General features: G+C 41.6%; 1 protein-coding gene across 1 annotated transcript in view; it reads right to left on the bottom strand.

The window, feature by feature from the left end:
* Positions 1 to 23,377, bottom strand: part of LOC126278227 (aminoacylase-1-like) — a 113,664-nt gene that overhangs the window by 54,565 nt on the left and 35,722 nt on the right. Inside the window, exons 3-4 of the mRNA XM_049978207.1 lie at positions 15,487 to 15,658; positions 4,796 to 4,942 (exon numbers count right to left, since the gene is read on the bottom strand). Of these exons, the coding sequence (XP_049834164.1) occupies positions 4,796 to 4,942; positions 15,487 to 15,658 (319 nt within the window). The remainder of the gene's footprint in view (positions 1 to 4,795; positions 4,943 to 15,486; positions 15,659 to 23,377) is intronic.

Genomic DNA, 23,377 nt, shown 5'->3' with positions numbered 1-23,377 from the left:
AGATGAGGTCGGGGATAAAACTTCCGTCTTTTCATAAATCATCTGATGTCCTGTATTCAAACAGTGTTCCGCAATTGTGGACCTTTCCGGTTGACGAAGGCGTGTACGACGCTGATGTTCATCGCAGCGTTCTTATACTGTGCGGCATGTCTGGCCTATAGACACTGCCCCACACTGACAAGGAGTCTTGTGCACACCACATTTCCTCAGGCCAAGATCATCCTTAACCGAACCCAACAGTTACTCAGTTTTGCAGATGCTTGAAAAACACACTTAATTCCGTATCTTCCGATGACTCTTCCTATTCTTGACGACATGGCACCAAAATACAGTAAAAAGCCCAAAGTGGTGGTTGCTTCGTATCTTCATTCTGCTCCATAGACTGTACTCGAGCGGTCTACGGCGCTGCAGTCATAGACTTAGCGACTGGTCCTGGCGGAGGTTCGAGTGCTCCTTCGGGCATGGGTGTGCGTGTTTGTCTTTAGGATAATTTAGATTAAGTAGTGTGCAAGCTTAAGGACTGATGACCTTAGCAGTTAAGTTCCGTAAGATTTCACACACATTTGAAAAATTTTTGACTGTACTCGCCCGTGCCTGAATGCATTATGTATCTCTCTCTTTCAGAATAACCGTTCTGTCGGGACACTGTCTTCAAATGTTGTAGTTCACTCGACAGGCTTCACTCGACAGGCCTTCAGGACCAGATACCACAAGTGCTCTATGAACTAACGTACGTAATGCACTACCGCATTGTGCAGGATGATGGCAGCTTGTTGCTTGCAGATATAGATGTGTATGCTTTGGCTTGCGGTTGACGCTGTGTCCCAATGCCCATCTGCTTCTCTACGCCCCAAAACATCAAGAAAAGGTAAAGTGCCATCTTTTTCTACATCCATTGTGAAGTTTATATTCGGATGCAGCGAATTCAGATGCTGAAGAAACGTAGAGTATCTAGTCCATCACTTACCTTTGTCTGATGATACATTGTGCAGGGACAAGATTAGACAACATCGCTGCTTAAAGCTAAGTGCATTGCTGTGCTGAAGTGAGGTGACCCGAGCTAAGCCGAATCAAACTGAGCTGAGCAGGACGTTACTGCACGACGCCCGAAGTGTTGCACTGCCCTCATCTGTGCTGTGTCGGACCTTTGCCCACTGCCACCTGCCGTCTGGTCGCTGGACGCTGCTGCCGCTGAAACTCGCGCATGCGCCTTCCGCTACTGGATCGCGCTGTCGCCGCCGTGTCATTAGTCCTGGTGGCCCTCTCTGAACCACACCCGCAGCTCCGTCTCGTAAGCGCTCTGCGACTCCCTCGTTGTCGTGAAGTCGTGTAGACAGAGCTGCCCTGGCCGCGTCTCCCCTCGTCAGGCATCGATCTCCGGACCTCAGCGACTTTCCTCTGCTCGCCGTGCTTTGTTTTCAATGGAGTGCAAGCGCTGCTTCTGATAGGTCTCAAAGCCTCAGTCCAGTTATGGCAGTGGACTATGTGGGAAGCCACTATCAATCTCAAAATACCCCACATCTAACGCAGGACGAACAGAAGACAGAGAGTTTAAGGCCAGTCTGCAGTTTCTGAGCGGTGAGGAGCAAATGCAGAGAGACAAATCCCCAGTGGAGGCAGGATGATGACTTGGATCAGCATCACACTGTCACAGGGCACCTACGAGAGGCGCGGATTTTCGAACTCGATACGATGTTCGCAGGTGGAGACTTACGGAATTCATCGTTCTAACTACTTCACTGAAGGCTGATTCAAATAAGGCAACTGCTTGAACAACGGAAGCCAGTGTCTGAATCCAGGTGGGTAAGCGCTAACAGAAGTAGCGAGTCCTAACAGGATGTTAAGTATGAACTCCAAGTAAGAAAAACAGACATGTCGGAGCTTACCGATGATGGCCGTGAGTGATACGGATTCGGCGCCCCAAGGAACTGACTGAGGACTCCCTCTGATAGAAAAACACGAGTTTTATGAGGATCGTACCGACGCACTGTTTCTCCTTTCCAGTAGCCATCGCACCAATACATCGGCACTTAACAACCTTTGACCTAACTGACGAGCCGTTCTGCACTTCCAAGATATCTCTGACCAATCAGATTTAGATTTCTACCTTTCTCATACTCTTCTGTTTGATCAAAAATGAAATTCCTCCAGCTGTCAATGGATGTTGAGCAAGTGTTGATCTCACAGCGAACTTCTAGACTGAGCCACACACAACTGATTTCAGCAAAGTGTACGAGCCAGAAGATGGCGTTGACGCGACGCTGAAACTAGTAGTGAAGTAAATAAAAATATTAAGTAGAGTTGGAGGAATTTCATTTTCAACAAAAATTATACCAGCTGTGTCCCACCTTCGTCCAGTTTAAGTATGGATGTACGAAGATTTTCTCATACTCGGTAGGTAGGGATGGTTCTGGACTTTACATTAACAAATTCCAAATTTGGTAGCAACAGTGTTCAGATGAAAGCAAAACGTCAGCAACACTTGGCCCCACACTCAGTCCGTTTGTGAGTGGGGACTTCCGTGGTAGCACATTGACCTGTGTAAACCCACTGACGTTGCATTTCTAAGGAGCAAGTATCAAACTTGCCTCCTATGCTAAGACATGTATTTTCGTGGCCATGTTCTAGTATGATTTCCTTGCAACAGCGTCTAGGCGATGGATAGAGTTACCAGTTAATTCTCTGAAGTGAAAGTTCTCCCCCCGAGACTACTGACCAGAGTTTCTGCAGTTTGCAGGGCTCTGGTGTTACAATTTAGCTCTGCATTGTGTCTCTGATTTCCTATCTTGGAGTGCCCTTGATGGCTCCAAACATCCTTAACCGTAGCGATGTGCAAATCGTTATGTCGTCAACATAAGACACCTTGTCTGTCTTCTGTCTGCTTGAGACGCACAAGTTAGATACTTCAACCTTCCAGCCCACTGGAGGAGGCGCACTCGGAATTCTGCATCAGAGAAGACCTCTGCTTGTACATGCCGCAGTCTGAAGGGATGAACCAGTCTGAAGGGATGAACTAGTGACAGACTGATGACAGCTGTGCACAAAACTCTAGCAGTTCTCTAGTCCGTTCACCACATCGTGAGTGGATCAGCAAAGAAAATTGAATCCGGCAGAATGCTGCCTACCACAACAGAGTGGCTTGTGCGTGGCTGTGGATGGTCGTTGCATCACTGACATTTGCTACCTTTATTTTACTTGGTAAGCTTCATTTGCTCCTTCGATATTGTTGAAGTACTATCTGGCTCTTGTTGTGTTTTCCTTTGTAATGGTTTGATCTCCAAAGTTCTTCAAATGTTAACTGCAGTTGGGATAAAGATGTGTTTCCATATATCCCCTCTTACATGTATACTGTGTTTTCCGCTGTTCTGATTGTCTTTTTGGTATCGGCATTATTTACTACGTTACTTAAAGGAAAGTTACTCCCTTTGGTGACTACAGTTTTCGAAGCTGGCCATGTACCCACATAAATGGGAATGCCGTGTGGCTAGGGCCTCCCGCAGGGGAACACCGTTCGCCTGGTGCAGGTCTTCCGAGTTCACGCCACGTCGGCGACGTGTGTCAATGGGAATGAAATGACGATGCTAAGGACAACACAACACAGTCCTCTGAGCAGAGAAAATCTCCGACCCAGCCGGGAATCGAACCTGGGCCGTTAGGTAGGACATTTCGTTGCGCTGACCACTCAGCCACCAGGGGCGGAGTGTACCCACATACATGTATACTAGGTTATGTGATGTTCTGACTGTGTTTTTTGTATGGGCATTAATTGCTATAAGTGTGTGTTTTATGGTACTTAGTTAGTCCCTTCGGTAACCACGGTTTTTCAAGTTGGGAGTCTATTATGTTAATAGTTCTTGTATCGAACGTTATCAGCTTTTATTGATTTATAAATTGAAATTCAAAATTCTGAAATGTATTCTTTTATTTACAGCTAATCCCTATTAAACATTGTGTTGGTTATCCTGGGATGGTCTGTTTCCTTTTTTTATTGTGTGTGTTTTATAAGTTTCCATGTGTTATGAGAGTTTTTGAAATGTTTTGGTTGCCACTTATCGGCAGCTTAATACCCTAGAAAATTATAATATTGCATCATCTTACGAGCCGGTGTGTACTTCAAGACTATCGATGACAGAAGCTAGCTGCTTTCTGTAAACAGAGCACATTAGCCCACGTTTTATAATTTCATTCAGTGCCTGTGGAGCACGTGACTCTAATTCTTATGTACGTGTTTCAGCCTGATGCAATAAACTTTCGTAAATTTTCTTTTTTTCTATAAAGACCAGCTTTGACATCAAGTGAAATAAAAAATCTCACTTTTTTGGGTATATGGATTTCTACTGACAGTTTCCACTTCCAGACTTAGTTCTCATCTTTGCTCTAGGAGAGTATGATATGGAGAGCAATTTTGTCTTTCGCTATACGTACAGTCTGCTTGTAACACTTCACGCAACAGTTACGCAGAAACGTTTGACCGTAACCTCTTCGTTGTCTGTGGGTTGAATTTGCATTTTTACAGAACGCCTCAGTGTCAGTTCATTGTTTATGACGCCGGAATTTTGACCCGTGAGTTTCGTAGTTCTGTTTTTCAATTTTTATCCATTAATGTAGAATAACCGCTCCATTATGGGATGAGAATCTCATGACAACGTTTGATATTGCATGTCGAATAAGCGTTAGTGGTGCTGCACGATTAAGTTTAACGGTATCAAGTTCCCTGCCTCAAACTACAATGTGATTGACTTGTTTACATTCCACTGAAGTATGACAGAAGAACTTGTAACATAATGCAACTCACGCCATACGCTCCTCTCGCTGTGGAAGACAATGAACTCGTCCTCCATCCAGGGCATGCTCTCATCCAGTTCCAGGCCGATGTTCAGACGACGAAAGTCTTCCGACTGGGTAAATTTCTCCATGCCGTCGGCACCTCCAATCTCCTCATCTGAAATGGAGACAGGTTTTCTCTACAGTGAAAGAACCATTTTCATAGGTAAAAAACAGATATATCTGGGTACCTAAAGTCAGTTCGGTTGAAGTAGACTCTTAATCATCAGTGGAGTAGCATATCAACACTTCACCCATACTGAGCAGTAACTTTGTTTTTGAAATGCAGTGTGTTCATTATATCGTAGATAAGAAAGTACATTCGCAGAAGGACCGAAGGCGGAATACGGAACATAACTCCCACTATGTTTCAACCTAGTCTGCTCTTCATGTCTAAAAACTTCAATTGTAATGTCGTCTGAAGTGAGATAAACATACAGGAAGGCAAAATTATGACATACCGGTATAGTTACTAAAAATGAGTAGTAAGGTGAAGCGATTTTAATGTCTCATACTTGCACGGTTTATGAACGCTTTACTCACACGTGTAAAAAGTTTCTTCCAGGACATAAATGCTGTCATGGATATCAGTTCACTGTGAAGATGCAATAACATAATTGATCGTGCAGTATGAATAGCCCAGTAATTTTGTTTACAATCCCAGGTGTCAGTAACACCGTGGATCCCAAGCTATTAATGTTTCATTACCTTCCTATGTTGCATTAAGAACATAATTTTTTTAGCCAGGAACCCACACGACTATATGCGTACTGAACTGACAGACCAAAGTCCAAGGACAGTCCATAAGCGTACCAAGATTCTGCATAGTCCAACATACAGTGAGTAACCAATCCTAAACAGGAGAGGAACCCTGTGAGTTTGCCCTGCGTCTCGACCTGAAAGAATGCACTTGTGAGTTATTACTGCAGACTACTTCTCTTATAATTGTAACAGTCTACAGACCCATCTAGGAAACATTTCTGAGAAATGCAGAAGTATCATTGAGGTGCCTGTCAAGAAACAATTAGTAGTTTGTGGAGACTGCAATGTAAATTTCTTAGAAGATTCTGGTAGAAAAACTGAACTGGAATCATTATTTGGCTTTTTAAATCTGATTTAAATGGTAGATCTTTCAATGTGTGTGTCGCAAGACAGCAGGACTTTGACTGATAACATTTTTATTGATAGCGCTTAGGCTGAAACAATTAATGTCTACCCAATTGTCAGTAGACTCTCTGATCGCAATGCACAATTTATGAAAGTAATAGACCATCTTATAATTGTGAGGGACGTTCATCCATTTCACGGGGGCTTATTAACGAAAACATAGTTCAGTGTCTTATGAATAAGTTAAAAGAGATTGTATGGGATGTGGTATATAAAAAAAAAGGAGGTGTTGATGTGAAATTCGACTAATTGAATGGTAAATTGGTGTCAATATTTGAAAGTAGTTTTCCCATTAACTTGTCCAGAATATCCTTAAGAAACCAAGTAAGCTATGGATGACTAAAGGGATTAAATTTTTTTTTTCAGATGAAAATGTAAATTTATGTAGATGCCAGAATACGTCAAAGCAGAAATTAATAGGGCAGATATTGTGATTAAAACTGTATTGGAAATTGTGAAATGGGAGACACGGGAACCACTCAATGAACAAAACAGCACCACAATGAAAATAAGAGATAATGTTGTGATTGATAATTCATAAGTTGCAAACATTTTCAACAGATACTTTCTAAATGCAACAGCAGAAACAGAAGTACGCCGTTTCGCTAAGTAAGGGAATATATTAAAACGCCATCCTACAAAAGTTTAAACAACTGGGAGTAGCATCAACATCCTTTATTTAAATTAATATAACATAAAAATAAACAAAGCAAAAAAAGAAGCATCTATGGTGTTAATGGAATTTTAAACATAATTCTGAAAAGTTGCTCTAAATTAATAAGCAATGTCTTTAGCGAATGTAATGCATCACTGGCGCAGGGAATGTTGACAGAAACACTAAAATTTGCAATTATGAAAGTGCTTTATAAGAGTACAGCGAAGTCGTATGATGTGAATGGCTGATAGCAGACCCTGAAGTAAGGATTCAGCCTCCTGAACAGGGGCAGTGTTTTCTATCCCTCGCAAACACTTGAACTTTTCGTTCGTTCGCATAGTATGAGAGCTGTGAGCGTAAACGTACCTGCTAATTGTAGGAGGCTGTAGTCTGTGTGTGTGTGTGTGTGTGTGTGTGTGTGTGTGTGTGTTTAGCACAGTGTCATATTCGTGATGGAAATGGCGAAAGTTGGGAGAGGGTGAAAACAAGCGCCGGCAGTTAGCCTACTCTTCTTGAACACCACCAACGGGCTTAATGTTCCCCACCCGCGGCCGGGTCACCGTCACCATTGTTGCATGACCTCCCTTAATGAGACACTGCGGAGAGTTTCGAGATTCAACCCAAGTTACTGACGCCAAGACTAGTGATCATGGACTTCCCCCCTGACCCCTCTGCCTTGAAGTAAAGGTAAAACTGTCAACAGCTCGTGGCATACCCTGACTGTCACCCGCCTAAGTACTGGCCACCCCCGTCGTTGCTTAACTTCGGTGCTCTGGCTGGCATAAGAAAGTCTTAATAAATGTCGTCCAATTTCTTTATAGATGCCCTTTTCATAAATGTTCGATAAAGTTATGAACTCAAGAGTGGTCTCACGTATAAGCAGAAACAATTATTTAGCTCATTACAATTTGAATTACATAAGCGTCGCTCGAATGATAAGGCTGTTTTTATGCATTCACTCACCAAACATTAGGCACCTTAAATTATAAAACATCGCTAGTTGGTGTTCTTTGTAATTTTTCAACAGCATTTGATTGCAGAGAAAATGCTACTGCCTCAGATAGACTTAAGTTTTATCTTAAATTTACACTCTAGTGGTTTGAATCACACATAGCAAACAGAATTCAAAAATTAGTGCTGAATAATTGAAACAGTAATAAAAGAGAGAAAAGTTTAGTGAGCGTCGCGATATCACGAACGGCGTCCCACAAAACTCAATTTTGTGTCCTTTCCTATTCCTCATATATGTAAGTGACATTACATTTAAAATTCATCAAGCACAATTGGTAGTTTTGGCAGATGATAGTGGTGTTATAATAAATACCATGAGAGCTTAAGCAGCAGAAGAGATTGTCACTTACGTTTTTTCAGAAAGCGATTATGTTGATATCGAAATTTGACTCTCTCTAAATTTTGACGAAAAACACGCTAAATTCAACTGTGTACAAATAATAGTCTTACCAACAAGTGATGCAGCACACGAATAGAAGTCAGCAACTTTTACTATTCGTACAATTACTAAATCTGGAAGCAAGAGTTTCACTAAGTAACAGCTTGTGTAATAATTTTGTGGGGTAGCTCACCACTTAGATATAAAGTGCCGATTGCAAAAATCGAACAGTGAGAACAAAATGCGGTGTTCAACCGTTGGGTCTCACGTAGACACCTTTTCAAGAGGTAATTCGTTTTAACTACACCATCACAACACACATATTCACTAATGATGTTCATCGTAAATAATCCATCACACTATGAGAAGAATAGTGATGTATACACCTACAAATACAGAGGAAAAAAAGACCTTTATTACCCACTATTAAGGCTAGGAAAGGTGTTAACTATGCAGCAACATTGATTATTTGCCCTATAACACAGAATGACTGACAGGAATCATAGCAACTTTTAAATCTTACTTGAAGTCATTTGTCCTGAGCAAGTCCTTTTGTGTATTTTTACTTAAGATCTGGTTGCCCATAAAATAACCTCAAACTAGGTTTTAAGTGTAGATGCACGAGTAGGACCAAAAAGAAGAATATTTATTAATTTTAACATTAATCGCATATACACGTGAACTGATTCGTTCCACATCATTTCGATAAAAGAAACTTTCAGATCACCTCCTGAACATTTAACTAAGTAACTAACTCTACTTGCCGAGAGAGGCTGCTGAAATTCTCCCTTGTGAGTTGACAGTCGTACTGAGGACACAGCTTCATGCCGTCTGTCCCTTCTTCTGTCTGCTTCTACTATTCCGCAGTCGTCTGAAATATCAGTCTTCTTTTTTACGTCTTTCAACTTCTGGCCAATCCACCCGTCGCCCATTTAAATGGCATATGGAATAGGCTGTTCTTTGTGGAGTTTCCATTGCATCCCATATTTTTTTTAAATCAGACTTTTCTTGCATTTTTTGACTTTCATTCAGCCTAATCTTCCATTTTCTCCATACCGTCCACATTACACTCCTGTCACCAAGCGCACGTATTGTCTAATACCATGGTTCTAATCATTCGGATAAAATTCTGCTTAAGGTATTTCATAAGTTACGTACCGCAAATATCACTATTTCTTCAGTCAAAACTTCCACTATAGAGGTCATGGTATGTATAATACTAAACGTCTAACCCCGGGCCCGCTCTCAGTAGCAGGTTGCCTATTTAACGGATTAGAGGGACAACAAAAATTTTATTTTCGATATTTCATTCAGTTACTGGCAAAATTAAAAAAAAAATTAAAATGCTATCTTAATCTGCTCACCAGGAAGTACAATCTCATGTTAAAGCTTATAACAGTATGTCAAGTATTACAGTTAGAAACTGTTTACACAGGATGGTCAGAAACCGTCTGATGAGCTTGTAAAGGATATGCAGGGAATGTTGAGTTTAGAAGTAATTTGCTAGGAGAAAAATACTATACGTTGGGGCGTTTCAGAGTTATTTAACGTCGATGTTAGGCAGTCAGGTCGTCGCGTACACGAATTCAAGCACTAGCACGCTCTAAGAAGGAGCAGTTCAGAGTCGTCTGTAAGTCAGTGAGTTACCACTTATTAAAATGCTCATTACCAGTATTACAATGTTCCTTAATTGAAAGTGATAAATTTGAGCTAGTTGAGCAAAGCTACGTTTATGAGGTCAAAAAACAACGAAGAATATGTTTGTCCTCGCTGTCTCTGAGAGGCTGCTTGAATTTGTGCGTGCTATGACCTGATTGGCAAACTTCAATGCTAAACAACTCGGAAAACGCGCAACGTATATAAATTCTTTTCTTAGTTATTTCTCCGCGTCGCCTCCTTTGCAGCACTCTTACAATCTTTTCAGACTGTTTTCTGACCACGCTATGTATCTGGAGTCAACCAAAACCTGTGGCGCGTAAATTTCCCAGTATTCATGCAGTATTTGAATACAACAGCATTTGGCCACATCCAGCAAAGTTTGCACATATTTATTTACGACAATTTTACAAGCCGACACCCCACTCTCCCCAAGAATGATGAAAGGGAGAGAGTTAATAGCTTACTACATTTTCTCTGTTCATAGACAAACTACCGCATCAGGCACGACGTTTCAAGTTATTATTTCTTCACTACTAGCTCTGTTCGCAACATGTGTTGCAGGTTTTATGTACGTATATCACTGAACATGTATTTAAAATTCTAGCATTTTGTGACCCATAGTTCAGGAGATATGACGTTTTATACATAGGTGTTCGATCCTCTAAAGACGCGGAGGAAGGGGAACTGCCGGTATAACTCGAACTTTTTCCTGATGCGTCATATCCGACTGCTGGAGACATCTTCGGAGCTAAAGCGGCAGTGAACTAAAAAGCGGTTGTGAATGGCTATATTGTATGATTGCTTCAGCACCTATCTTTTTCTTCCTATCAGAAAATGAACGGAACCGTCGTATGCATATACTTCGACAATCGGTTGTAAAAGTCAAATAAAAGGCGGAAGAAACACGTGCTCGTTAAAAAAGTATCTCATTCAAACCGTCATGTTTCAGATTGAAAACAACTGTACTAGTTAACACAAATAGTCACTAGACTTCACGCGATATTGTTCTTCAGTCGCTAATACTATTCGTCTAATCTAACATCAATAATGTTACGTGCACCCTTATTGCTCGTGGTAAAAATATTAATTTACAATGTATTGTGGAGTCCTTCGTTTCTGGTTCATACGCGAAATCCTCGTTTCACCAACTGTAACAAAAATTTCATGGCTTCGTCATTAATTCTTTTCAAAACGTCAAGATTAACTTTCTTTCCCCTTTACTTTGTTTATAACACTGCTTTTTCACCTCCATTGTCGTAAATATTCTTCTCAGGTTCACCTACCCGGACAGAGAAATAAACGTCTTCTTTTTAAATGTATACCTCTTGAGAAGTATCTGAAAACTATATCTTGACTTGTATACCCGCCGAAGTCGGTCATCTTTATTCTCCGAATCCCGGCCTTCAGAAAGTCTCATGAGCCATTCAAAGTTATATACATATGGCAAAGAACCCCCACTGCCAGCTTCTCACAACATGTGAAAAGTTCTTGTTGCCGACTTTTGGTCACGCTTCCGTTTTACCGCCTGGAATACTAATACCTCTATTTACACAAATCTGGCAAGTACATAGATCCTCAGCAGCAGTGTAATTTATTTTAAATCAGACCTTGTCAACGTAAATGTTCTAGAGCGCAGCACATCATCGTGCCGGTAGTTATCTGTTCGTTCAGTGTCACTGAGCTGATCGAGGACGTTTGAAGTTGTCTATACGTAACGTTAGAGTTCAGCATACAAATTTATTTTTGTGTTAATAAGCTAAAGCTGTTTCTGATTCTTATGGATAATATGGAGTATTCATGACTTACTCCCTATTTGTCAGTTTTATAGTTATTCATCTGCACCACATAAAAAGGTGCTGTTGTATGCTTATCATAACTCAAATAAAGTATATAAAATACACTCTAAGACAAGAAAATGACCACCACGAAATAATTATTTTGAATGGGACGGAAATCGCTACACGTGTATAAACGTTAAAAATGTTGACTGTGGCTTTTGCCGAATCTGCTATGAATTACACAAGAGTTTACGATGCGTTTAAACGTTTCAAAGAGGGTCGAGAAGACTTTGAAGACGACGACCGCTCAGAACGCCCTAGTGCATCAATTACTGATGACGATGTGAAAGAAATAAGGAAAATAGTTGGAGAAAATCGCCGAATCCCCATTACAGAGCTTGCTACACCTTAGTGCTTGTTCCTGATTATTTGGAAAAAAACAAAATCACTATGTTGGCTCAGCCACCATATTTTCCAGACATGCGCCCCTACATATCTATTTCCGAGGTTGAAGAGAACCATGAAAGGACGTGGTTTTACCACCATAGATGAAACGATGAAACATCCCCTTTGAAAAATTTATACACGACTGTGCTTAAACTGAAACACAATATTTTTGGCGAAACGCAATCTGACTTCCAAAAATCCCTACGAAAGAATGGCCCTGACTAACATTAACCTATACGTTTCACAAATCACTTACCTCACAAAAATCTTCGTTACTCAAGCTACTGCAATACAGCGAGCGCCACTACTGCCAGCTAAATAAAAGATTCAAACTACTGAAGGCACTAACTACTGATAGGCATAGTTAGCAAATGAAAGATTTTAATAGAGAACAAACAATGTATTTACCTCACTAGTCATAATATATATAGCAGTTCATGACACCAATTCTTACAAATTTCAAAACTCCGCAATCTCTCTCCCCACGTCCATCACTGCTGGCGGCTCACCTCCAACTGCGCAACGCTACGCGCTGTTAGCATCCAGCTGCCGCTGCCCAACACTACAATGGCAGACAACAATGCAAACCAGCCACAGACTGCACACGGCACAGCCAGTGATTTTTATACAGAGCGCTATGTGGCGGCGGCGTTACCAATAAAAAAACCTAAACAGCCTACTTGCAACGAAAACAGAATCGCTAAAGGAACTGCACACCATAACGAAAAATGAGTTCCAGAAGTGCTTCCAAGATTGGAAAAAGCACTGAGACAGGTGCGTTATATCTAAAGGTCCATAAATATTATCTGTACATTTTTGATTATATCTCGTACATGTATAAACAGACAAATGATTACAGTTTCAGAAAGAAAATGGACGAGTTACTCAGGAGAAAGAACTTCACAAATTGGCAAGTCAGTAACGCCTTGGTGCACCACTAGCCCTTACAAAACCAGTTATCTGACTTGTGCCAATTGACAGAGTTGTTGGCTGCCTTCCTGAGGGATATCATGCCAAATTCTATCCAAATGACGCGTTATATCGTCAAATTCTCAAGCTGGTTGGATGGATCTGTTCATAATTCTCAAAATTTTCTCATTTAGGTATGAGTTAGTTGGAAGAGGGATGGGGGGGGGGGTCAGAGACATGGCGAATATGTTGCCCAAGGTAGGGTTTGGAAAGCACGAAGACAAACAGTAGAAACTCTCATATGCGTGCGTGTGCATTACCATGCTGAAACGTAACCCCACGACGACTTGCCATGAAGAGCAACAAATGTGGCCGAGAATGTCGTTAACGTACCGCAGTGCTGTAAGGGTTCCGCGGATGACAACCAAAGGGTTCGTGCTATGAAACGAAATGTCAACCGAGACCATCACTCCTGACTCTCCGGACGTATGGCGAGAGACCGTCATGTTGGTATTCCACCGCTGTCCGGGGTGTGTCCAAATACGTCTTCGGTCGTCATCAGGGGTCATCACTGAATACAATTCTACTCCTGTCAGTGAGATTCCAGGCTAAATGTGCCCGACACCAATGCCACCGGGCTTGTTGGTGTATAGAGGTCAATTGTAGTCGGCGAAAGGGGTGCCGTTAACTCTGCCTCGTTTCTCTGAAGCGCCTATTAATGGTCGTTGTAGTCACTGAAGGATCAGTTGGATGTCGAATCGGTGACAATCTGTGGCTCTGAGTGCCTGTCTTAAGGTTTCTAGGTCCTCACGTTCTGTCGTCTCTCTAGATCGACCGCTTCCTTCTTCATCCTGTGTTCAGCCATGGTTCACCCATTCCTGCCAGCAACTTCGAATAGTGCTATCTCGCGGCTAATTATATATCAAGCGATTCGTTGCATACTCCAACCAGCTTCTTTGAGACCAACTACACGTGCTCTCTCAAGTGCTGACATACGAGGGGCGTTTGAAAAGTTCGTGCAAAGTCCGAGAGATGGAACCCTCGTCACGTATCGAGGATATGTTTAGTTAGTAGCATCTTTCAGAAGAACGCACACCAAGTTTCAGCCATATTGGTCTATTTATTTGTGTTTGGCATTGGTGTGAATCAAGGAAGTCGAGTGACTGTCGAAAAATGGACTAAAAACAATTACGTGTGGAGATTAAACATTGCTTTATGAAAGGCAAAACGTCTCAATAGACTAAATAGAAGCTTGATAAACATTACGGTGACTCTGCATCTTCGATTAGAACAGTTTATAGGTGGTTTCAAAATTTTCGGAGTGGCCATATGTGCACAGGTGATGCTGAACGTTCTGGATGCCCTGTGGAGGTTACGACTCCAGAAATCATTGATAAAATCCGTGATATGGTGATGGATGACAAAAGAGTTAAGGTGCATGAGATTGCTAGTGCTGTCGGAATCTCGAATGAACGGGTACATAATATTTTCCATAAACGTTTGGACATGAGAAAGACATCCGCAAGATGGGTTCCGCGATTGCTCACGCTTGACCAAAACCGGAATAGTATGAAGTGTTGCAAGGATGGTTTGGAGCTGTTCAATTAGAATCCGCAGGTCTTTAAGCGTAGTTTTGTCACTGAGGATGAAAAATGGATACGTTACTATACCCCTGAGACCAAACAGCAATCTAAACAATGGGTTACCAAGGGAGAATCTGCACCAAAAAGGCGAAGACCATTCTTTCGGCCGGAAAAATTATGGCGACTGTCTGTTGGGATTAGCACGGGATAATCTTCATCGACTATCTGGAAAAGAATAAAACTATTACAGACGAATATTATTTCGTTACTGGACCGTTTGAAAACCGAGCTGCACGAAAAACGCCTGCGTTTGGATTCTCAAAAAAGTCCTTTTCCATCACGACACTGCACCAGCACATACCTCAGCAGTTGTGGCCGCCAGCTTAATGGAAACAGGATTCCAACTCGTTTCACATGCTTCCTTTTCTCCAGACCGTGCTCCCTCAGACTACTATTTGTTCCCCAATTTGAAGAAAAGCTTGGTGGGACAAAGACTTTATTCAAACGAGGAGTAACTATTTTGCAGACTTGGACAATTCCTATTATTCTGAAAGGATCAACAAATTGGAACAGCGTAGGAAGAATGGTATTAGTCTAAAAGAAGACTTTGTCGAAAAATAAAAAAGGTATACCCTAAACACGTAAACAATTTGTATTTTTGCACGGACTTTTCAAACGACCCTCGTGTGCATCTACCGTTCACGATCTCGTCTGCGAGATATAATTACAGTCCAAATGAGTACAGGAAATGAAATTTGTAAAGACGTAATGGGTTGTATCGCCATGTACCCTGGTTACTATCCTGCGTGATGAAATTGATTTGTAGCGTCACAAGCCCATTCATCGGCCGCAAATGTTAATAGTTTTGCCTCTTCCATCGATACCTGTGTGAATATCAATTTGTGAGAAACTTAGGTAACTCCTTCGTGGCGTGTAGCTTTTTTTTCTGAGAGTTTGTATCCACTGAAAAAATACTAATGTACACGTCTTGTACTAAAGCGAATGCGCCTATGTTGTGAGCTACTATTCTTAGTAAGCAGAATCGACGTATTGCCAGGAGAGGCTCGTACTAACCAGGAACCATGGTGATGAGGACAGTCCGACGCAGCCTCACGCCCTGCGCCTTTAGTCTGTGCACCGCCTCCATGTGCATTATGGCGAGGTGCTTCATATCTTGCGATCCACGACCAAAGACCCGCCCTTCCTCGTCCAGTTCGGCACTAAATGGGTCGTGTTCCCAGAGGTCCTGAAACAATAAATCAATAGCAGATCCCTTAAACCGTAAAATTAACTATACTAAGCTTCAACGTAGTATTATACAGGCAACCCGCTTCAAATAAATGTTAGGTACATTGACCCTGGTTTCGACATCTACTATGGGTGTCTTCATCAAAATGAAATTTTCATAAGGACTAAACTTACATTGCTAAAATGCAACGGTCAGAACGTTTTATTTAACCTTTGACTTAAGCTTAGCTGCTCTAAATTCTGCTAACTGCTTCTTAGCAATTTAATTTTACGATTTATCAAAATTTCATTCGTTGAAGACACCCTTAGTAGGTCTCGAAGCCTAGCTGAGTATATCTAACCGGTTGGCTGTAGAATCCTATGTTGAAACTACACTACTGGTCATTTAAATTGCTAGACCAAGAAGAAATGGCGATGACAAACGGGTATTCATTGGACAAACACATTATATTAGAACTGATATGTGATTACATTTTCACGCAATTTGGGTGTATAGATCCTCAGAATTCAGTACCCAGAACAACCAACTCTGGCCGTAATAACGGCCTCGATACGCCTGGGCATTCTGGCAAGCAGAGCTTGGATGGTGTGTACGGGTAAAGCTGTCCATGCAGCTTCAACACGATACCACAGTTCATCAAGATTAGTGACTGGCGTATTGTGACGAGCCAATTGCTGGTGAGAGATCTGGAGAATGTGCTGGCCAGGGCAGCAGTCCAACGTTTTCTGTATCCAGATAGGTCCGTGCAAGACCTGCAACTTGCGGTCGTGCATTATCCTGCTGAAATGTAAGGTTTCTCAGGGATCGAATGATGGGTAGAGCCACGGGTCGTAACACATCTGAAATGTAACGTCCACTGTTCAAAGTTCCGACAATGCAGACAAGTAGGTGACCAAGACGTCTAACCAATGGCAGCCTACACCGTCACGCCGGGTGATACGCCAGTATGGCGATGACGAATACACGCTTCCAATGTGCGTTCACCGCGATGTCGCCACACATGGATGCGACCATCATGATGCTGTGAACAGAACCTGGATTCATCAAAAGAAACGACGTATCGCCATTCGTGCACCTAGGTTCGTCGTTGAGTACACCATCACAGGCGCTCCAGTCTGTGATGCATCGTCGAGGGTTACCGCAGCCATGGTCTGCGAGCTGATAGTCCATGCTGGTGCAAAAGTCGTCGAACTGTTCGTGCAGATGATTGTAGTCTTTCGAACGTCCCCATCTGTTGACTCTGGGATCGAGACGTGGCTGCTCGATCCGTTACAGCCATGCGGATAAGATGCCTGTCATCTCGACTGCTAATGATACGAGGTCGTTGGGATCCAGCAAGGCGTTCGTATTATCCTCCTGAACCCACCAATTCCATATTCTGCTAACAGTCATTGGATCTCCACCAATGCGAGCAGCAATGTAGCGATACGGTAAACAACAGTCACGATAGGCTGCAATCCGGCCTTTATCAAAGTCGGAAACCTGATGGTATGAATTTCTCCTCCTTACACGATGCATCACAACAACGTTTCACCAGGCAACTCCTTTCAGCTGCTGTTGGTGTATGAGAAATCTGTTGGAGACTTTCCTCATGTCAGCACGTTGTAGGTGTCGCCACCGGCGCCAACCTTGTGTGAATCTCTCAAAAGCTAATCATTTGCATATCACAGCATCTTTATCCTGTAGGTTAAATTTCGCGTCTGTAGCACGTCATCTTCGTGGTGTAGCAATTTTAATTGCCAGTAGTGTACATTGGCCTACGTTTCGACATCTACAAAGGGTGTCTTCATCAAAATGAAATTTCGATAAAGCGTAAAATTACATTGCTAAAAAGCCAAGGTCAGAAACTTTTATTGCACTTTTGACTTATCCTCAGCTGCACTAAATTCTGATAATTGCATCTTAGCATTGTACTTTTACGATGTATCAAAAGTTCATTCGTTTAAGACACTCTTAGTATGTGTCGAAACCTAGGTCAGTATACCTAACCGGTTAGCTGTATAATCCTATGTTGAAACTAGTATACGGTTGCTGAATAACAGCCATGATTATAACAGTAAATGTACAGTGCCTACATATGCACACCATTTGAGCAATGTCGTGCATTGACCTATCGCGTCAGGCTTTCGTGTGCGATTATCCTTGCTCATAGGGCGTTCACGGGTAGCTGCTAACAGGTTTCTGGCGAGCTTCCTCTCTTTCAGACAGTTCACTGAGAAGGCACGTGGTTCTTAGCTGGAACGCATATGCGACATGCGGAGCACCTGAGGATGTGGTGTTGCTGGCTGTGCTTTCGACGGCCGGAGTGTGGGCCGTGTTACGCTATAGTTATGGTATCGCGGGAAGACGGCATTTTCCAACGCGGCAAAAGGACTGATGCTGCAAACAGCTCTCTACCCAACATTTCACCACGGGAGCCAAAGCTGCATGTTTAAGTCTCTCCTTTAATACCCGGTGAGGAGCTTGAACTTGTTGCTTACATTCAGCACCGCAGCAGAGCTCTTGCGACTGCTATTAGGACACGTTATAGCAGCCGAGTGTCTTGACAGGTGCGCTAACTTGGGTAATGCTCGTTAACTGGGAGGACCTCTGCGGGAAGCCTATATCTGCCAGTTATCATTTCATTATTCAGATCATTTGATTTGCTTGACTAATTCAGCCTCCCAGGGAAAGTCTTCCCTCTAATTACGTTGGTCTTTGGTGTGACAAGTGGATAAGGGCGTACGATCTGACATTCAGTAAATTTTGTCATTGTGAACAGCGTAAAGTTTGATGTGACTTATAACGCTCCATCTGTGTTGTTGCTGCCACCTTCGTGGATTTGACCTACCCTGGACTCTCTTAGTATTGATCGAATTCTCTATTCAATATCGGCAACGGGTCCTGCAGCCAAAAACGTTTTTTTCATGTAAATGAAGAAAAATTGTAGTAACGTATTGTACCTCTATGCTATATCATGTGGTATCACAAATATCTTTTTACTTGTGCTCTCTTATATTGTAAAACAGAGTGGTATTGAAGGAAGGGCTGCAGCTAATTACAAAATCTAATCCCCAGAATGTAGCATTCCGCTATTTCTTGCCACACTACATCACGCGTGTTAATTTTATTGTGCTTGTAATAATAGTCTCGTGTATGTTTCAGAACCAGCTAATTTGGTTTACTGAGCCGTGTTCTTTTGGAGTGTCACGGATTCTACCACCCGGTGCGAAACACTTGGAATACCAAAAGTTTGCTTCGAATGTTCTGTAAAAGTTTCACCTTGCAAATTCTTGTTAAGGTTGTTGTATATGTAAAAGTATCATGTTCAGATTTCTTATTACAGGTGCTGTATACGTCTTTCCGCAAAACATAGTATAAACTGATTTAATTGTAGCAGGATGAGCACAGTTAAGGTGCAGTGGGATGTTACTGTGAGTTCGTGTGCATTATTTCACGCATTGCAAAAACTTTTTAAGAGATGTTTGATTTTATTTAAAGCCTGTGTTGTAGTAATTATGTAATTTTACTCTCAAATGCTCATTGATGTAAGAAATATTTGATCAGTTTCATCATACCTAAATATTTGGCTTGTAGTACTGTTAATTTAGAAATTGCTAAATATACCGTTTGGTTTTGGGGGTCATTCACTTAAAAGTCCTGATTTATGTGAAATAATGTAATCTTAATAAATTGTAATTCAAATGTGCGTCAACGAATGGTGTTCAGTCCCCTTACCACCCCTTTGTACAGGCTAACCCTCACAAAATTTGGGAGCAAGCTTGTCTACTGTACCGAACTCTTCAAGTATAGTAACATACCAGTAACAACATATTCTCCATCAGGCTTGCATCTCTGAAATATCGATTTGTATCGGGTGGTTTGAGACACTGGTCTCCCATTATTAGCTGCTCAAACATCCAGAGCTCCAACGGCAAGTCAGTAGTTAGAAATGAAGGGAAGGCTGAAAGGTTCAAATGATTCAAATGGCTCTGAGCACTATGCGACTTAACTTCTGAGGTCATAAGTCGCCTAGAACTTAGAACTAATTAAACCTAACTAACCTATGGACATCACACACATCCATGCCCGAGGCAGGATTCGAACCTGCTATCGTAGCGGTCGCTCGGCTCCAGACTGTAGCGCCTAGAACCGCACGGCCACTCCAGCCGGCGGCTGAAAGGTGGAAGAAACTTATAGAAGAGCTATAGAAAATAAAAAAATAGAAAAGAAATAAAAAATACAAGGGCATATGGTGGAAGCTGAAGGGGAATTAGGTGAGAATGATGTGGGAAGTTTGGTAATGCGGAATGTATTTGAAAGAGCACTGACAGACATAGGTCGTAGCAATGGACAACATTCCGCAACATCCATACAGATAGGTGGGAGAACCAATCCAATCTCTATAGTGATCAGAATTCCGAAGAACGCAAATGCTGATAGATGTGAATATTACAGAACCATCAGTTTAATAAGTTACGGTTGCTAAATGCTAAGACAAATTATTTACCAAAGAATGGAAGCACTTCCAGAAGCTGACCTCAGGAAATATCAGTTTGGGTTTAGGAGACACCAGTAAATCCACGATTGTTGAACGAGTCGACGTCCCACGTATGAAACAGTTCAAACGTCTGATTACCTTACAAATGCATAAATGTATTAAATATTTAACGTTACGCATGCAAGCGAGATGAATTATAGAAAAGGTATGAATCTGTTCTTGAAGTTTGTTGGAAGCCTCCAAGTACCGTCATTGTGAAACATTGGATGAATGATGTCTAGGTATTTGAGCGTCGTCAGTTACCCTGCTTCAAGACGAACACACAATTTCTGTCATATTTGTGCTACTTTTAACAATGGATTATGTGTCTTAATGAGTAGATTATGACAGCAATTTAAATTTTTAAATTTGGACAATAATTAAGGGAAATACTGAAAATGAAATTTTTCTTGTTCTTGGAAGTCGTTAGATAGGCAACCTCAGCAAGTATTGGGTTTCGGATCCCGAATTAGTAGCTAAGTACTACAGACGTGGGAACACGTATTTATCTTAGAAGACTGACCACATTATCCATTAGATGTTAACACACAGTATTCTTTAATCAGTATTTCTGTACATCGGAAACTCTTTAGCTCACCAGAGACTGTCGTCATAGTATCACAGGAGCATGCTATGGTATTTCATGTTTGACGTCCGATACTTAGCGAAAAACTTGCTGGTGATGAACGCTTGATTATCTCATTCTGTTTTCTTGATCGTAACATGGCCATGGAGGTAAAATGCTGCTACACCGTTAGTGCCAAAATATACAAGACTTACAGCTAATGCGATCTTATCTTTTCAGAATAATATATCCAGACTGTGGGTGCCCTGATTTTACAATCGTAAGCAACTGAATTAAATTAGATGATGCTGAGGTATCTAGATTAGGAAATGATAGACCTAAGGTAGCGTATTAATCACGCTGTCTGGATAGCAAAAAAGCTGACAATTGTAGAAGTAGAGAAGATATAAAACGTAGGGTAGCAGGAACAAACATTTTCTGAAACAAAGAGTAATACTAATTCACACATACTATAAAACTGTATGTAAGTATCTACGCTCCACATATCTTCCTAAACCATTGGATTAGATTCAACCAAACTTGGTAAACATACTACTTACTCTCTGGAAAGAACAAATGTGTGGATAAGAACCAACTATTTCACAAACAGGTTGGGCGTGAAAGATACATGTAGCTCACTATGTAAAAATAATTCGACTTATACTTCCATTATTTCATAATGGGAAAACCTGGTGAATTGCAATAAACTTTAGACATACTTTTAAAACTTTCAATACATTTTCTCTCTCACACACCACACTAAATAGTAAAAGAAAATGTTAATTGCTTATGTTGTCGCTATTCATATAGTAAACTGCCGCATCAGACAAGCTCCTTTATTTTACTACTTGTTTACTAATAACTAGATTCACAACATTTTCTGAGACAGTGACCAAATAATCTACTGGTTGTACCTGAAAAATTATATCATTTTAAGACCTATTGTTCAGGATGTATGGCGTCATGAACATCGAGCTGCGTGAAAACAAAACAGCTGGGTGAAATCTGCTAGAGATAAGGTGAAATATATGTACATATATGTTTGAAATATGTTAAACATACGAGGGTCAGTCAAAAAGTAATGCCTCCTATTTTTTTCTACGTTTAATTGTCAGGAAATTTAAATGCAATTACATAGGTTGAAAACCACAACATTGAGGATCATTTTGTCATTTTTCAATGTAATCTCCGCCCATCTCTACAGTTTTGGTCCATCTTTGAACAAGGGCATGTATCCCAGCACGGTAAAAATCACAGCTCTGCTTTCTAAGCCATTGACGCACGGATGTTTTGACGGCCTCCTCATCTTCAAAATGAATCCCACGATGAGCTTCTTTTAGTGGCCCGAACAGATGGAAGTCTGATGGTGCCAGGTCAGGGCTGTATGGGGGATGAGGCAAAACTTCCCATCCAATTTTGACAATCTCGTCAGAGGTGTGACGACTGGTGTGTGGTCTTGCATTGTCGTGCAAAAGAAGAACATCTACCATTGATTTTGTTGGGCGAACTCGCTGAAGACGTGCTTTACGTTTTTTGAGGGTTGTGACGTATTGAACAGAATTTGTTGTGCATCCCTGCTCCAAAAAATCAACCAGAATCACACCCTCTGTATCCCAGAAAACTGTTGCCATAACTTTCCCTGCCGATCGCACAGTTTTGAATTTTTTCTTCCTCGGCGAGCTTGTGTGACGCCACTCCATTGACTGCCTCTTTGATTCGGGTTCAAAAAAATGCACCCATGTTTCGTCCCCGGTCACAATTTTTTTCAGAAACTCATCTCCCTCCAAACGGAAGCGCTGCAAGTGTTGGGAGGCTATTGTTTTCCTTGCCTCTTTATTCTGATCGGTTAACATTCTTGGAACCCACCGTGCACAAACTTTTGAGTACCCCAATTGTTTAATAATCGTGATCACACTGCCTTTACTAAGAGAAATAATGCGACACACTTCATCTGCAGTCACCAGACAGTCACCACGAATGATGTCATCAACTTGCTGAATGTTGTGTGGAGTCACTGCACTCACCGGCCTGCCGCTCCGCTTTTCGTCAGTCAACGGTGTTTGCCCTTCAGCTTCCTTACAACGACGAACCCATCGTCTAACAGTGCTGACATCCACTGTCACAACACCATACACCTTCTTCAGTCTTTCATGAATGCGTATGGGCGTTTCACCTTCTGCATTCAAGAATTCAATCACACAACGCTGTCACAAACGAACATCGATGTCGGCCATCTTACAAACTTCTGCTGTGCTGCCACCTGTTGACACAGAAAGTTACTACTGCAGTGAATTGCAGAAGAAGGTTTGAGGAATGGCGCCAAATTCAAATTTTTCACTTAACTTAATTTTTTTAAGTAGAAAAAAAATGGGAGGCATTACTTTTTGACCGACCCTCGTATATGACATGTACAGTCATGCTCAAAACTATCCGAACGACCTGAATTGTATTTCGCCTGGTACGCACCCAACCCACATAACACAGATGTCTAGGAGGTCCTCTAATCGCTCCTTGGTATAGTCGTTTGACTATTGAAAATAGTCCCAACAAGTCACCGCTAGAAAACTCTGCTCTGTATCGCAATAACTCAAGATGTAACGTAATACCAGGGAATATCAGGGAACACCTTATC

The sequence above is a fragment of the Schistocerca gregaria genome, chromosome 6 (genome assembly GCF_023897955.1).
Source record: "Schistocerca gregaria isolate iqSchGreg1 chromosome 6, iqSchGreg1.2, whole genome shotgun sequence".
Classification (NCBI taxonomy): Eukaryota; Metazoa; Arthropoda; class Insecta; order Orthoptera; family Acrididae; genus Schistocerca; species Schistocerca gregaria.
Note: the sequence above shows the minus strand (reverse complement) of the source record. Positions and strands in the feature narration are given on the sequence as shown.